We start from the raw sequence: 15,654 nt of genomic DNA, 5'->3' as shown, positions 1-15,654 counted from the left end.
GAGAGAGAGAGAGAGAGAGAGAGAGAGAGAGAGAGAGAGAGAGAGAGACAGAAACAGAGACAGAGAGATAGAGAGACAGAGAGAGACAGAGACTGAGACAGAGACAGAGAGTTTGAGATTGTGTGTGTATGAGTATGTGTAGTATAATATTTCATATGTTGATGGTAAACTTAATTCCAAAACATTTTTGTTTCAATTTAAAGTACCAGAACTTTATTCTATTTCATACACAGACTTAATCTTTATAGTTTAAGTGGGCCAATGACTGTATTGGGATATTTGCTTGGAACATGGGTAGAGAGTTACAATGTGTATAGACTTCAGCTATCTAAAAAAATCAGACTGCTACCTACTAATTCTGTATTTTCAAATAGTTCTTTAAATAAAAATAACTACAAGTAGAGAATAAAGTTCGCACTGGCTGCTTATGATCAGGTACTTTAGAGTAGGAGTTTGGGAGTGGGTGGTCAGGCAGTGGGATTCACTTTATTTGGGATGTGGTGAATTACTTGAGTTGAGGTGAACATCATATTTATTTGTATTTTTCAGTTTTTTTCATTGAATCCTATGATGTGGTTATTTTATTCTTACATATGCTTTGCTACTTTAGATGTCCCATACAATTGCAATCCTGTTACAACAACATGGGATGCATGTGTATATATTTATTTGTATTAATACAGCTGATTTCCTAGAAGGCTTAATAAAGAAATCAAATCCTGCTTTCTTCCTGAATGAAAATATTCCCTTAAAGTTCCTCAGAAGAGATTTGAACATTGTCCTCCAAATAAAGAGAATATATTGCTTTCTTTCTGAAATGTCCTTCTTCCTTTCTTTTTTTTAATTAGATCTTGAAAATTTTAAGACCAGAATGAGAAGCACAGTGTCAGTCCGTGAAGGCCAGGGAGTGGTACTTCTCTGTGGACCCCCACCACACTCCGGTGGTGAGTACTACAGCCTATTCTGCTTATCATATGTATGCGGTTCCAACACAAGACTTGCACTCCACCCTCCATGTTTATTTCTGAGATTCGTGCTGAGAAGCTAGAACAGCTGTAGGTTCTCTTGGCTGAACTGGAGCACAAGAGACAACAACTGTGAGCTAAGCACTATGATTCTACCTTAGAGCATCTTCATTTATTTCAGCCATGCAAGGTGTCATACACTCCTGTCTTTGGTAATGACACACATAGATGAAATAATTGTGAAAGTCTGGTGAGATTGAAGGTGAAGAAGAAAAGAAATCTCTTCAAATAAGACACATTAACTCTTAAGATCCGTGGAGTATTAGTGAGTAAAATAAACAGAATCGTGCCCTTGTCAGGGCTTTATCAGACATAGAGATAGCCAGAACCAGTCAGATTTACATGGAAAGATATGCTTCTCAGTGATCTAGATAACCTTAGGTGAGACATAATTCATATTTGTTATCCTGACACATTGGTTTGGTTCATATTTTACTGGTGTATAGGCTGAAGACAGAATTTATGTTGTATACAGTGGGTAGCACAAGCTGCTTTAGAAAGTTTATATTAGGGAACAAAGAATCTATGCAACACCTGAACATATTCCAGAATTGAAAAGGTTTCTAGATTAAAACATTTAAATGCTTTTTAAAAAAGCATCCACCACTTAATTTCCCAAGGTTTAGTATTTAACGAATGTCCTAAGCACCAATCAGGCAGGTAGAGGTACTTAGAGATTTTCTTGAAGGAATTCTATCTACATCAACGGGACTCAAACCTGTTTCATCTGCATTGAGACGACTGAGGGACATTACCTATATAGGATGTAGGGTAGATCTCAGAGAAACTGAAGGTCTTAGTAGTACAAGCAATGGGAGAATTTCAGAGTGCTCATGGTCCTCGCTGGAACCAGTGAGGTTTTCATCTCTGAAATGCTCACAGTCCTCTCAGGACATAGAATTGTTCTCTTCTTGACTCTTTTGTAATATATTTGCTCACTTTAGATTACTTCATTTCTTCTTGGTTCTTTCTCTGTGGTTAAAATACTTGCAAGCATTAGTTTTGGTGAATGAAGATCTTATCATATTTGATTCAACTCTTCTATTCCCTTTAATAGTACCTAATGAAGTAAACATGAAAAACAAGTAATTATCATGAAAATAACAGTTCCAATGTCCATTATTGAGTTTCTCTTAGATATTAAGGAGTATTCTAGAGAAATGGTTTACAGGCTTTATCTGCAAATGAGTTTCCTTGGTTATATAGAAGATAAGGATGAGTTTCAGTCTAAGATGAAGTCTAGGAGCATATTCCTAGTGATGGTGGCAATGAAATCTTAGCCAGAAATGATTCATGTGGCTTCATGACCTTATCAGAAAGCCTTCTTACCAGCTTATATTTGAATTTAGTGTAGAAATTTTCAAAGACTGAATAAGAGTTAGACCATAGAGGCTTTCAGATTATAAAGAAGTAAAACTGCAGCCCCTTGTAGCCATTTTTCAAAGAAAAGAAACAGAGTGGTCTGTAAAACCATCCCCATTCAAGGGCTTCTGATATTTCAAACTTGGGGCAATACCCTAATCTATGGTTATAGCAATAAAATTAGAAATTATTTTGTCACTATGTTAATTTACCAGAATAATAGTAATAGGTTTTCCCCTGGACAAATGACCTATTTAAGTTTTATGTTCTTGACATCATTAACAATGTAAAATATAGGTTCAATCTCACAGAATAGAAAAAATGTAGGTACTTACTCCCTTAACATTGGCCTCACTATTGTATTAGTGGGCATAGCTTACAGACAGGTAGTTATTCACAGAATTCAAAGATGGGTGAGTTTCTTGATTGTTTTTCTCATGTAGTGCTTATCTAGAACCTTCTAGCACTATCAGTGCTGGCCAGTAGAGGTGACACTTCCAGATGAATACCACCTATATTTCTGGGGCTGTAGAGATGGCTTAGAGGTTAAGAGCATTGACTTCTTCCAGAAGTGCATTACGCTTCCAGAGTTCCTGAGTTCAAGTCACAGCAACCACATGGTGGCTCACATCCATCCATAATATGATCTGATGCCCTCTTCTGCTGTGTCTGAAGACAGGGACACTATACTCACATACACAAAATAAATAAGTCTTAAAAAAAAGAACAGCTGTATTTCCTTACATTCAGTGTCATAAGTATGTGATCTCTTTAACAATGTGGTCTTATCAGCAGGTTGTAGAGGGTAGCCAGTAACACTGATGGTAGCCTGTCATTTGTCGGAGTTATATAGATCCTCTTTGGGCAATGACTCAAAAAGGTATAACTGACTACTGATACTGGGGTTTTTATTTGGTAGCATTGATGCCTAGTTGAGCTGTTCTCTCTCCTATTATATGTCAACTCTATTTAAATTACACACACACACACACACACACACACACACACACACACAAGCTGATGCTTCTACTGCAGTAAGTTTCATTTGGATTTCAAAACTTCTTTAGTATTGGTTATTATTTCCCATGCCCTCGCCTTTACTTTTAATTCCCGTATCAACCCCTTTCATTCTTTTCTTCTGATCTTCAAACTTTAACCTTTTAAAATAGGAGACAAAAGAGTTAATGGTTTTGTTTTAATTTGTATGCCCATTCTTTGCAGAATCACATAGAGACCAGCACTAAGTGATGTTGCAAAGGCTGTGTTCAGATGTGCTCAAGCACATCGCATCTGAGACTGATACTTTAATTGCAAATTAATAAAACTGAATCTTGAAATAATGCAGATTTTGATCCAGTGAGTCTGAATGTTGTGTTTTAAATAGTTTTTCTGATAAGATGCCATCGACCATTCAGCAGCAGAATCTTAACTGTTGCACTTAGCAAAATTCTTGTGCTTTACCTGTTTATCTCACTCTACCCTTCAGGCTTCTTTCTTGCCTGGCTCCTTTGCTTGGCCTACACTACAATGCATTTAGCTCATCCAGGCAAAATATTATGTGTCCACTGAGAGATCACCCTACCATCCACCTCACATTTGAGCCTGAAGCAATGTCTTTGAGGTAGTATTCATCCTGATTTATATCAATGTTTTGTGGCCTTCCAGGTCTCTAACCGATTTGTATATTTTTATTGTCTCATAAAACTCTTGTCTAAGTCCTAAGGCTGAAGTGATGTAGCTGGCCTTTTAATGATGATCACAAAGTCCAAGAAATAAAAGGGACTGTGATTTTAATACATGACTCCTAATTTCCCAGGTGTGACCTGAAAGCAACATGGTGTCTAACATAGATTTGCTTTATGTCTAATAATCAATAAAAATGAATGAAGAGTTAAATTTCTTGATACCAATGGGCATGGATTCAAATCATTAGCTAAGTGCTTTATTCTACAAAATTTATGAATGTCTCAAATCTCTATGAACATATTCTCTTTTGTGTATCACAATTAGGTAGAAATGAAAAGGCATGAAGAAACACTGGATTGTATGTATCATGTATCTGTTCCTCATAGATAGATATCATATACCCAAAAGAACACTCACAGTGCTGTCTCCAATCTTTTACAGAGAGTCCTTGAGGAGGCAGAAGGTTTATTATTTTACAGACATTGCTTATGTTGTAATTTGGGGGTTATACCATCAGACCTAATGCTAAAGGGCTTTGTTCGTTCGTTTGTTTACTATTGCTTTTGGCTTATATATTTCTAAAGTCAGCATTATGATCAGTAATAGAGCTGCTATTTAGTGATAGTTAACAATTACTCTTCATGTTTGCTTTTTGTCATAGTTCTATCCTTGTTTCTATTTCTCTTTATATTATTGGCTACATAAAAATTCTATTGAAACCTGTTGTTTGGGTTAGAGATGCAGCTCAGGGGTAGATTGGTTTCTAGCATGAACCCTAAGAAATTCTACCAGCACCAGAACAATACAGGTGCAGATACTTACAGCCAACCATTGGACTGATTCCAGGGACCCCAATGGAAGAGCTAGGGGAAGAACTAAAGGAGCTGTAAGGGACTGCAACCCCATAACAAGAACAATACCAACTAACTAGACCACCCAGAGCTCCCGGGGACAAAACCACCAACCAAAGAGCATACATGAAGGAAGCTGGGACTCTAGATACATAGTTAGCAGAAGATAACTTTATCTAACATCAATGGGAGGGGAGGGAGGCTTGATACCCTGTGGAGGGGTAATATTGAAGGGGGATATCATTTGAAATGTAAACCAATAAAATGATTTAAAAAAGAATATCCTAACACTACCAGAACTTTTTTCTCATTTCCATGAAATAAATTCCTAACTTTTTTGTTTATTTGAACATACCAAAAGTGTTATATTACACTAGAGTTGGGGAAATAACCTAACATAGATGAAGTAGTCAATGACTCTTCTACACTTCACCCTGAGTAGCTTTGATTGAGAATAGTCATTCATTTATGTGATGCCATTAAAGTAATTTTCTGTCATGGTTGGAGAGAAATGTTATCAAGGATCTCCATATATTGGTTGACCACAGAAATTGTTATCATATGAGAAATTTCTTATTCTGTCATGCCTTCTGTAATTTTTAGTCCATTGGCATTTTGCAGAACAATTCAGAATCTTTCTGAAGAAAGGGGACGTAATGTCCTAAGTTACAAGAACAGCAAGATGATAAACCAGAAATAAGATACTCAACATAGATTCTTTGGGGGGAGTAATTATTAATCTAGTTTCCAATAGCGTGAAATCTGGAGATGAGTGCAATTTTAATGCAGATGCTGGCTATCATAAAATCATTAGGAACTCAGATTCATGAGAAAAATCACCCTGCTATAAATAAGGCAAGAAGGACTAGTGTCTAGGCATCTCATGATAAAATATTAATTAAACATAAATGTACAGGCTAATCAAATTATTCCATACACATGTTTTAATAAAGGTTGGTTTTGCCCAATGATTGCTGCCAAAACTTATTGTACATAGATAAAAGACTCAGAGTTTGCTCTAGTGTTTTCTCAGCAAACTAGTCTCTGCTGCACCTTGCCAGGTCTGTGCTACATGCAGGCATTTGAACATTCAGTTCTATACAGTGTCATCCACTTCCAACAACATAGCCTTTGGGATGTGACAGGGAGGGTGTGAGTGTCAAGCAGCAGGTAGTAGAGGTTAAAGCAACTTCGTGCTAAAAATTGCTGTGTAAAGTGTTGGTGTGACCAAGGCGAGAACTGAAGCTGCTCAGCCAGATGGTGTGGGATTTACACCACGTGGAGCTACATCTTTTTCATTTTATTCTCCCAAGATGAATGGGCCAACACATAAAAGGCATCTCAAGCAGCTTAGATGGCACCAGAGAGAAATTTCCATCTCTGTATCAAATTGTCAAGTTAGTGGAGACATTAGCAAGACAGAAAGACCCACTTCGTAGTGTGGAGAGATGCATGATTCTAAGAATTTCCCAAAATACTTTTATTTGAAACCATAGGAATTCAGTTCCTTCTTTTAGGAACTCAGTTTTTCTAAATTTCAATTCAATGTTCATAACCCCACCATACCTAAAATTGCAGCACTTTCCAATTGATATGTATATATATATAGGTATAGACATATCTATATATCAATTGTATATATAAAACTTTTTGAAAATCATCACAGTTTCCCTTCCTCCTAAACAGGATGCAGGGGCTAGATTTATGTCAATCTTTGTATTTCTAATTGCATCAAAGCAGAAACCAAGGCAGAATACACAGTAACTGTATCATAGTGTGACTGGCCTCATCAAAACTGAAATGATGAGTTATTAAGGATCTGTCATTTATGCTACAGAATATTGTCTCTATGCTGTTGCTTCTTGCTAAGTGGTAGATAAACATATAAAGGCAAACATGTAGAGGCTCAACCTATAAAATGAATGGATAACATATCAGATTTATATACACATTTTTCTTAATTTATGTCAATACTGAATGACTATTAACATACTGAATGTCAAAAATCCTAACTGATCCATAATGGCATCCACACACTTACATTCTGAATCAGGTGACTTATAAACCTAAGGTAGAATCAAATGGATGACTACAAAGCTTTGTATCTCTAAAGAGAAATGGTTGGTTGGCCTATTATTGTACATTAGTTGTATACTTGGATATCAAATCCTGTGTGTTTGTAACTTGTTCAACTGTAAGCTATGAATTACAAATATCCATTGAGTAAGACAGCCTTCCTCTTGTCTTTCTTCTATCTTTTCATCTATTTAGCTATTACTCGTCCATTCTTATGTTTTATTTTCGTAGATTTACAGATATATCCAACAAAGAACTGGGTATGTGAACCTTGCTATATGTCTCAAAACATTTTACTTTTGCATCTGAAAATGTTTGACAATATGCAGAGAAAAACCTAAGAGCATCCCGACCAAAAAACTTGTGATATGTTCAACTTACTTGTTATTGAAAGCAATATCCAGAACCAATCCCCAGTTGTAAACTAGTGGGCTCATTTTGAAGAAAATTGAAAGATTGTCAGGACTACCCATATTCTCAGGATGTTGGGTCTATCTGGAGTGACAATGGGCTTCAGTTTGTAACTAAGTAGCCCTGAAATGACAGTAAGAGCGCTAATATTCAAGGTGATATTAAGTTTATTTTTAAAAAATGAGTAGTGCTATCTTTTAATATTAGCAAGATGAGGCTCAAAGTGGTTATGGAATTTTTTAAAAAGCCACACAGCAAGATTTCAGCTTCAGTTGTAAAAGTAATACTTTTTCAAATATTAATATAGAAATTTTTCTTATGTATGTATGTTATATAAATTACAAGGTTTGAATTTGTTTTTGATATTGTTTATTTCAAATTTCACTTTTTTGACATTCTACCAATAGTTTTGATGGATATGTGGACCTAACTAAAGTATTTTTAAGGACCATCTTACACACACACACACACAAACACACACACACACATACACACACACACACACACACACACACACACACACACACAGTATATTGAAGCCATAATCTAGGCTGGAGCTAGACTAATAAATTGAGTTAAGTCTCAAGTTTGTAGTATGTTCTAACTCTGGAATTTGGAGCAGATTACCTAATTTCTATATTTTTTGTATTCTTATAAACAGGTCATAATTTTTCTTTAGTAATTGATTGTGAGGATTTAAGATGGAGCCAAATATAAAAATTTACCTCCATCTCATTTACAAATATGCAAATATAACACAATCCCAATATATTTATCATATGCCAAAAACATGAAATTAAAAATGTTTCCTGTGAATCCATGAACAGGATTGATTATATTGTCTTCTACTCCTCCTCCCTGAGGTTTCCTTGCTTGAAAATTTTGTGCCCAACTTTTAACAACATTATTCTACACAGCCATATTTCCTCTTCTCTTTGAGTTCTTGCTTTTTGTTTGTTTGTTGATTTATTTTAAGGCACAATCTTACTATGTATCCATTCCCCAGTGCATCCTTTTTTTCTTAGCCTACCAAACCCTAGGATTACATACAAGTGTCATCACATCCCATGAAGACTTGCTTTTTAGAATAAGAACTATGTTAGAAATATGGAATGAGGATGCTTTGAGATGTCCCCCTGTGTCAGCATCAGTTCTGAGCCAGACTTTCCCTATGGGCTTTCCTTTCTCCTTAAGCAGAATCCACAGTGGGCACTTTCTTACTCTCCTTTTTCCCACAGAAAAGAGTCAGACTAAGTCTAAAATCCATAAAATAATTACAAAGGGAAACTTGCGAGTTTGAACACATTGCTAGAGGAAGTATAGCAACAAGAATTTATTTTAAAGCTTGAATTTCTGATTGCTGGTTACTCCTTTTTGAAAACAAAACAAAAAATAGGTTGTAAAGTTTCGTATGTCTCAAGTATGATAAAACTTTGAATCTTAAAATTGTATCCTAGAATTGAGGAGAAACAGTATGCTATCACTATGCTAGAGCTAACAATTAGATTTTTATACTAGCAAACAAAAGCAATATGATAATGGTTACTTTGTAATTATATACATTTGTATTTTGCTTATCTTAGTTTTTCTCTCCCTCTCCCTCTCTTCCTCTCCCTCTCTCCCTCTCCCTCTCTGTCTCCCCCTACCATCCCCTTCCCTCTCCCCCCCCCCCCCCCCCTCCCCCTCCCTCCCTCCCTCTCTCTCTCTCTCTCTCTCTCTCTCTCTCTCTCTCTCTCTCTCTCTTTCTCTCTCTCTCTGTAAGAGACAGAGAGAGCAAGAGAGATTAATGCCATAGCACATGTATAGAGAGACAACTTTTGGGATTCTTTCTACTATGTGTGTCTTCTAGATTGGACTCCTCTTGATAATTTAGCTCAGATTGTCAATCAAATTCTACATGGCAGCTTGGAGCCTGGCACCTTTATCCACTGAGTCTTTTTGTCGGCTTGATCTTCCTGTTCTAATAAAGTCTAGAGAACCTGGGTGAATAAAGGAACCTGAAAATGCATTAGCTTAAATTGAATTGTACATCTGGCTCAAAGCCATTCAAACCCAGTGTGTCTGACCTTGGCCTTCCTTCTTTCGCTTACATCCTTTCACCTGGACAGATTGCTTCAAGAAGGGGAAACAGGGAAACAGCAGAAGTGAGAGTTTTAAAGAGGCCTCCTTTGAACTTCACCTATGTGCCAGGATTATCGATATAGCTCCCTAACGAGGAACTAAGGAGTTGAGGATATTGAGTCTGTGTGCTGATGTTCTCTCCCTCAAAGGAAGTAGAGCTGAAACACAAACACAAAGATCCAGCTACTGCTGCTTTTAAGTAGACAGTACTTATATAAATAAGTGCTCTGGTGGTTTGCGGATACACAGTTCCTGTCCTATGTGTTTAGCACAATGTTCTGTGAATTTGAGTCGCTGCCTCCTAAAGCTGTATGGAAGATAAGCTCAAAGCAGGTCTTTCCTGCCAGCCCAGACCTCAGGTCAGATCCCAGAGTGCAGTATCTTTTCCTAGAAATCTGCCTGATTGACTTGTGACTGGGGAATTTTCATCCAGGTACTCTTTCAGGTAAACTAGCCACACTTTGTCTTTAAGTCACATGATTGTAATGTTTTGGGAATGTACAGGAGTAAAAATGTTCAAATGAGTGAGTTTTAGTGGATATTTTGTACTTAGATAGCAAAGTGGATTACTTTGCATAAAGCACTGATACTCATTTCTTTATAAGCCAAGCAGTTCTCAGCTTAGCAGAATATTTTCTTCATTAACCTCAGCTTCACTGGAGAGCCAGGTTGCTTGTATGCCTAGCAATGTAGCTGTGATTTCCCCAGCATAGCTCCATGGACCCAGGAGAGGAGTAGAAGATAGGTATCCAGTCATGAACTACATCTGTGTGTGCTCACAGAAACTTAGCTCATTTCTTGGCAGTTAAATAACCTTTCATCATCTTAGGCACCAAATTAGAACTTACTTGAGAATAACTTGGAATTGTGTCTAGTTGTATCTGTGTTCCTTGCATCTAAAGAAATAATGTCTACCTAAAATAAAAATCAGAGGAATCTTTTAGGGAGTGGACTTTCAAAACTGATCTTCATCTGTTTATATTTAAAAAGGCCTTTGTGTTATTAAAATTTGAAATGATAATGAGTTTTAAAACTAAGAAATCAGGAGCTGGAGAGGTGGCTCAAAGGTTAAGAGCACTGACTGTTCTTCCAGAGGTCCTGAGTTCAATTTCCAGTAACCACATGGTGGCTCACAACCATCTGTAATGGGGATCTGATGCCCTCTTCTGGTGTGTCTGAAGACAGCTACAGAGTATTCATATACATAAAATAGATAGATAGATAGATAGATAGATAGATAGATAGATATAGAGATAATAAACAAGCAAAAAAAAGAAAAGAGAAATTATAAAGTGAATTATGGACTCAATTTTAATCAAGATTTATTTAGCCTGTTTTTATGCTTATTCACAAGAAATAGATAACAATCACCATCCTTATTTTGGGGTCCAGAAGGTTCAGCTAAGGAAATGAAATGAAAGACGTACTTTACTTACATTTTAAATTATTTTTATTTCCCTTTAAAAATAAAAAAGATAAAGTTTTAGGTATCTTAGGTTGACCTTAAACTTAATATGTATCTGAGAATGATTTAAAAGAATATTTTTTCCTATGGTATATTCTGATTATCAATGACTTTCAACTGCTCAGTCCCCTACTACCAGTTTCTCAGTCCTATTATTTTAATTGTACACTACCACATAAGGGTTATGGACTAGGGAGTATTAAACCTTGTTGGTTTTGAACGTTAGGCAAACATCTACCAACTGAACCACATTGCCCATCTTCTTTGCATTTATTAAACATAGAAAATGTAGTTATTTTGTGTCCATTAGTGCCCCTTTAATGAACTTTGAGTATGCACCTCCAGCTGAATATTGTCTTGAAGAAAGTACATCCTGAGCTAGAAATATGCCTCAGAGATTTAGAATACTTGCGTTTCTGCAGAAGTTCAGCCCCTATGTAACAACTCACAACCCAGTGAAAATCTAGTTCTAGACATTGTGATGTCATCTTATGACTTCCAGGAGAATCACCCATACATTCATATAAGTAAGATAAATGAATAAAGTAAACTATATTCTTAAAGATTGCAAGAAACTGTATATTGGTCAGTTGGTCAAAACTGTTTTAAAAAAATTAGATTAAACAAAGCGTGGTATGATTGTGCCTCTAGCCTGTGCACTGCACTTAGAAGTCTCTCTTTCAAGAGTATTTAATTAATTCAAACTTTTCAAAAAGATATAAGCCTCATTCACTAAATGTTACTAAGGAACACAGTCTCAGAGACACCTAAGTTTATGGTTTGTGGTCTTGAAAATATTATTTTATTAAGTTTGGAAGTACATAAAATAATTCCCAACAAGGCTAATTAAAGTAGCTTATTATAGGATCCTGGAGGCCTGAACTATCAGACAGGAGCATCTCAACCCTTCTGGAGTTTTCCATATTTGCTTTACATACTTCTCAGAACTAATTAAGCATCTCTCCTTCTAGCATAATTTACATCATTACTTTTCTTTAGCAAATGTTTTATGTCCCCATAGTGAGGCTAAATCAGTCAGCTAAAAACAACAAAATTCTGAGATCTTAAAGAATGGGGATTTATTAGGCATAAGCACTGGTACTGTGATGCTTGCTGTGGATTTCATCCAGAGAAAAATGAGTTGAAAAGTTAAATGACATATTAAAGGCAAGTAATAAATCAATGCATTATATATATTATATATAATATTATTTATATATTTAGATATTTATGCAATTCTGTGTAATTATATATAATAAATGTATTATATATCATTTTTACAATACATGTTGTTATATATATATATATATATATATATATATATATATATTACAAACAATAATCAAGCGGAAATTCATCTATTATAGCTGTGAGCAAATGGGTTGTTTTGTCTTGTGGAAAATTTTCTGTAAGTCTAGAAAGTTGTGAGTTTTCCTACCGTTCACACTTGTAAGTCGCTTCTTGGCAGCCTGATTCAAGAAGGCTGTGAGTTGAAATATAGCCCAGGAGACACAGAGGAGCTCAAGATCAGCCTGGCCATTTTGGTTATCCATTTAATTAAATGGAAAAACTGAAAAGAAGTCTGAGAATATAGATCTGTGGTAGAGTGATCACATACCATGCGAGGAGCTTTAGGTTCAGTACCCAGTACTGAAAGATTTTCCCACACAGAAGAGAAAGACAGAGAGACAGAGACATAGACATAGAAATAGAGACATACAGAGACTCGGAGACAGACACAGAGACTCAGACTGAGAGACTGCCAGGCATAAGGGCACAAAATATGCTCTTTTTTTATTGCTAACATACTCAGTTTCTCTAGTACCATTACAATGCTTGCAGATACTGTACATTTTGAGCCACACTTTGTTACTTTTATAAAATTCTCTTAAAATTTCTTTTTTCCAAGCTTTCCATGTGTCCTTTGCAGCACTAATCTCCTGTCATTTTACACACAGTTATCACTTTGTTCTGCACATCCCTTGCAATAGGACTCTGGCCAGCAGGTTTATGCATTAAGTATAGGCGGTAAAGGTGCAAAGTCTGTGCTCTGCAGCTCTCTATGTTTTCTTCGGTGCTTTTATTATTTCATCATCCTGTGCTACCCAAAGAGACCACTTGGTCCCCATTAACAGCAATTTTCACAGTATGTTCTTGTTAATAGTGAGAGGTTTAATAGAAAAAGCATGAACTTTTTTTTTCTGAAATCTGTTCTAAAAATGGTGGGCAAAAAACACCTTTAATTTCTCTGAGATTTTACTTGGACAAGGACATACCCCAAGAAAGAAATATAGATGCAGCTCTTCTCCAAAGAGAAGATAGCCTTTGTTCACAAACTCTTGCAGGCCAGACGTACCTAGAATTTTTATTAGGAAATGGTGACGTGGCTGAAAAATGAACTGCAGAATTCATTTTTAAAATATAGCATAAAATATCCTGTGCCTTTAAAAGTAATTAGTGGTACAATTTTGAGTAGATTCTTCTAATTTTTATTACTTCTTCTTGAAATATTCTAAATATTGTACTTCCATATGAGTCTTATTTAAAGCTGTAATTCTTTCTTAGTCATGACAAATGAAAATTAAATCATAACCTTCAAGTCAAATTTTGTCCTGCCTACAAGAAGTGTAGGAACAAATATGGACCAGAGACTGAGGGAATGGCCAACCAATGACAGACCATCTTGTGATCTATCCATGAGCAAAAGCCAGTTTCTGAAGCTAATAGTTTGATATTCTGTTATGCTTACAGAAAGGAACCTAGCATAACTGTCCTCTGAGAGGCTCTACCCAGCAGCTGACAGAAACAGATGAAGAGACATTCAACTAAACATTAAAGGGAGTTTGATAGTCTTGTGGAAGAGTTCAGGAAAGAATTGAGGGACCAGGAAGGGGTAGGAACTCCACAGGAAGACCAACAGAGCCAACTAACCTGGACCTTCGGGAGATCCCAGAGAATGAACCACCAACAAAAGAGTACACATGGACTGGATATAGGCCATCACACATCTATGTAGCAGACTTAGAGCACGCAGGTCCAACAACAACTCAAGCAGAGGCTGTCCCTGACTCTGTTGTCTCCCTCTGGATTCTGTTCCCCTAACTTGTCTGTTTTCTTTTTCTTCAGTGGGAGTGTATATGCCCATATCCTACAGTGACTTGATGTACCAGTGAGGGTTGGTACTGGGGAGGGGGGTCTCCTCCTGAAAGGAGAAGGGGAGTGGTGGATAAAGGAAGGGATATGTGATGGGTGAAAGAATGCAATTAGTATGTAAAGCGAATAAATAAATAAATTCATGGAAAAAAAGAAAATTAAAGTATAAAGGAATAATATGAAGGAGGGAGGGAAGAAAGGAGGGATGGAAAGAGAAGGTAAGGAGGCCCTTATTATTTCATCTGAGCATGAGCATAAGTTGATTTATTTGTCAGAATTTGTTCGGAATGAGCTGGGCTATAAATGTCTTAATATGTTTGTGGGTAGCTTCTTCATTACATCATTATGAAATCTGGGGGAGAAAATTAAAAGGTTGTTTTGACTAGTTAATATACTTCTGGCATTTTGTAAATTCAATTAATTATGTGTGGATCACATTTACATCTGTTCTAGTAATAACAACAGGCTGGTGTTTGCTGCTAGGGAAAGCGGCCCATCAATCATCCATAATCATTGATCTTCAGAAGAGGGGACCCACCCTGGCAGGCATTCTGTAACCATGGTGTGTTTTCAACTCCAGTGCCAAGCATATTGCATCCCACAAAGCTATTAAGAAAGCTCGTTCTGTTTCCACTTGATGTGAATTGACATGTGAAGTGGTGATGGATGCAGACTTAAAGCAACTTTTTCCATCATTACAATCTTGAAGCACTGCTGACATCCCTCTGGATGCTTTGACCTTTTCTCTCAGTTTTCTACTTTTTGACAGCTCAGTGAAAAGCAGTGTACCTGACATCTGGCATAAACACGAAATGTTAATTCTTAGCACAATTTTAAATCTGCCATCTTCTTACAGATGCTCATGTGATACCTTTTTCCCAAGGCTGTAACAGAGGCTGTGAGTTCTCTTAACCCTCTCCTAGTAGACATAAAAGTTATCTTTGGTTTTCAAAGCCTGTTTGGAATCTCAGGCTCATTTCCTTAAGTCAGGAAGAGATGGGGAGTGAAGAACCCTGAACCACCAATAGACAGATGATTTTGTTCTCTGTGATAATTAACAAGAATTTATGAACAATTTTTACTTGACATAGATAGTTAAGGTTTCTGATATCCGGAGAAGTTTGCAAATAATGTATTTGGAATCTTTTGTGAGTGGAATATAGAAGCAAAATTCTTTATTTTTCAGAGGCATTGCCTCACACTACGTCCTAATGGACACTACAAGTCTATAGCTTGTTTCTAATATTTGGTGCACTTGTGTAGATACATAGTACAAGCTGTGAAAGATCTACAAGAATGCTCAACTAAATTGGAAGGAAGACTAATGTCCAACACGAGCATGCCATGATTACAGTATCATAAGGGCAGGAACAAATTGCTGGGTTATAGATCAATGGTGTAAAGCTAGTTTACCATGAGCAAGGCTCTGACTTGGCATAGGTCCTGGGTACAAAAATGATAACAAATAAGTAAATGAACAGTTTTCCAGAAAGTAAAGCATCTC

At 36.5% G+C, this 15,654-nt stretch overlaps 1 protein-coding gene across 1 annotated transcript in view; it reads left to right on the top strand.

Annotated features, from left to right (window-relative positions):
- Cntn3 (contactin 3) overlaps nt 1–15,654 on the top strand; it is a 262,761-nt gene that overhangs the window by 99,558 nt on the left and 147,549 nt on the right. The window contains exon 4 of the mRNA XM_028773027.1: nt 849–944. Within this exon, the coding sequence (XP_028628860.1) occupies nt 849–944 (96 nt within the window). The remainder of the gene's footprint in view (nt 1–848; nt 945–15,654) is intronic.

This window comes from Grammomys surdaster, unplaced genomic scaffold, assembly GCF_004785775.1.
Source record: "Grammomys surdaster isolate TR1022 unplaced genomic scaffold, NIH_TR_1.0 220, whole genome shotgun sequence".
In the NCBI taxonomy this organism is placed as follows: Eukaryota; Metazoa; Chordata; class Mammalia; order Rodentia; family Muridae; genus Grammomys; species Grammomys surdaster.
The sequence above is the reverse complement of the archived record's forward strand: the minus strand, read 5'-3'. Positions and strand labels throughout refer to the sequence as shown.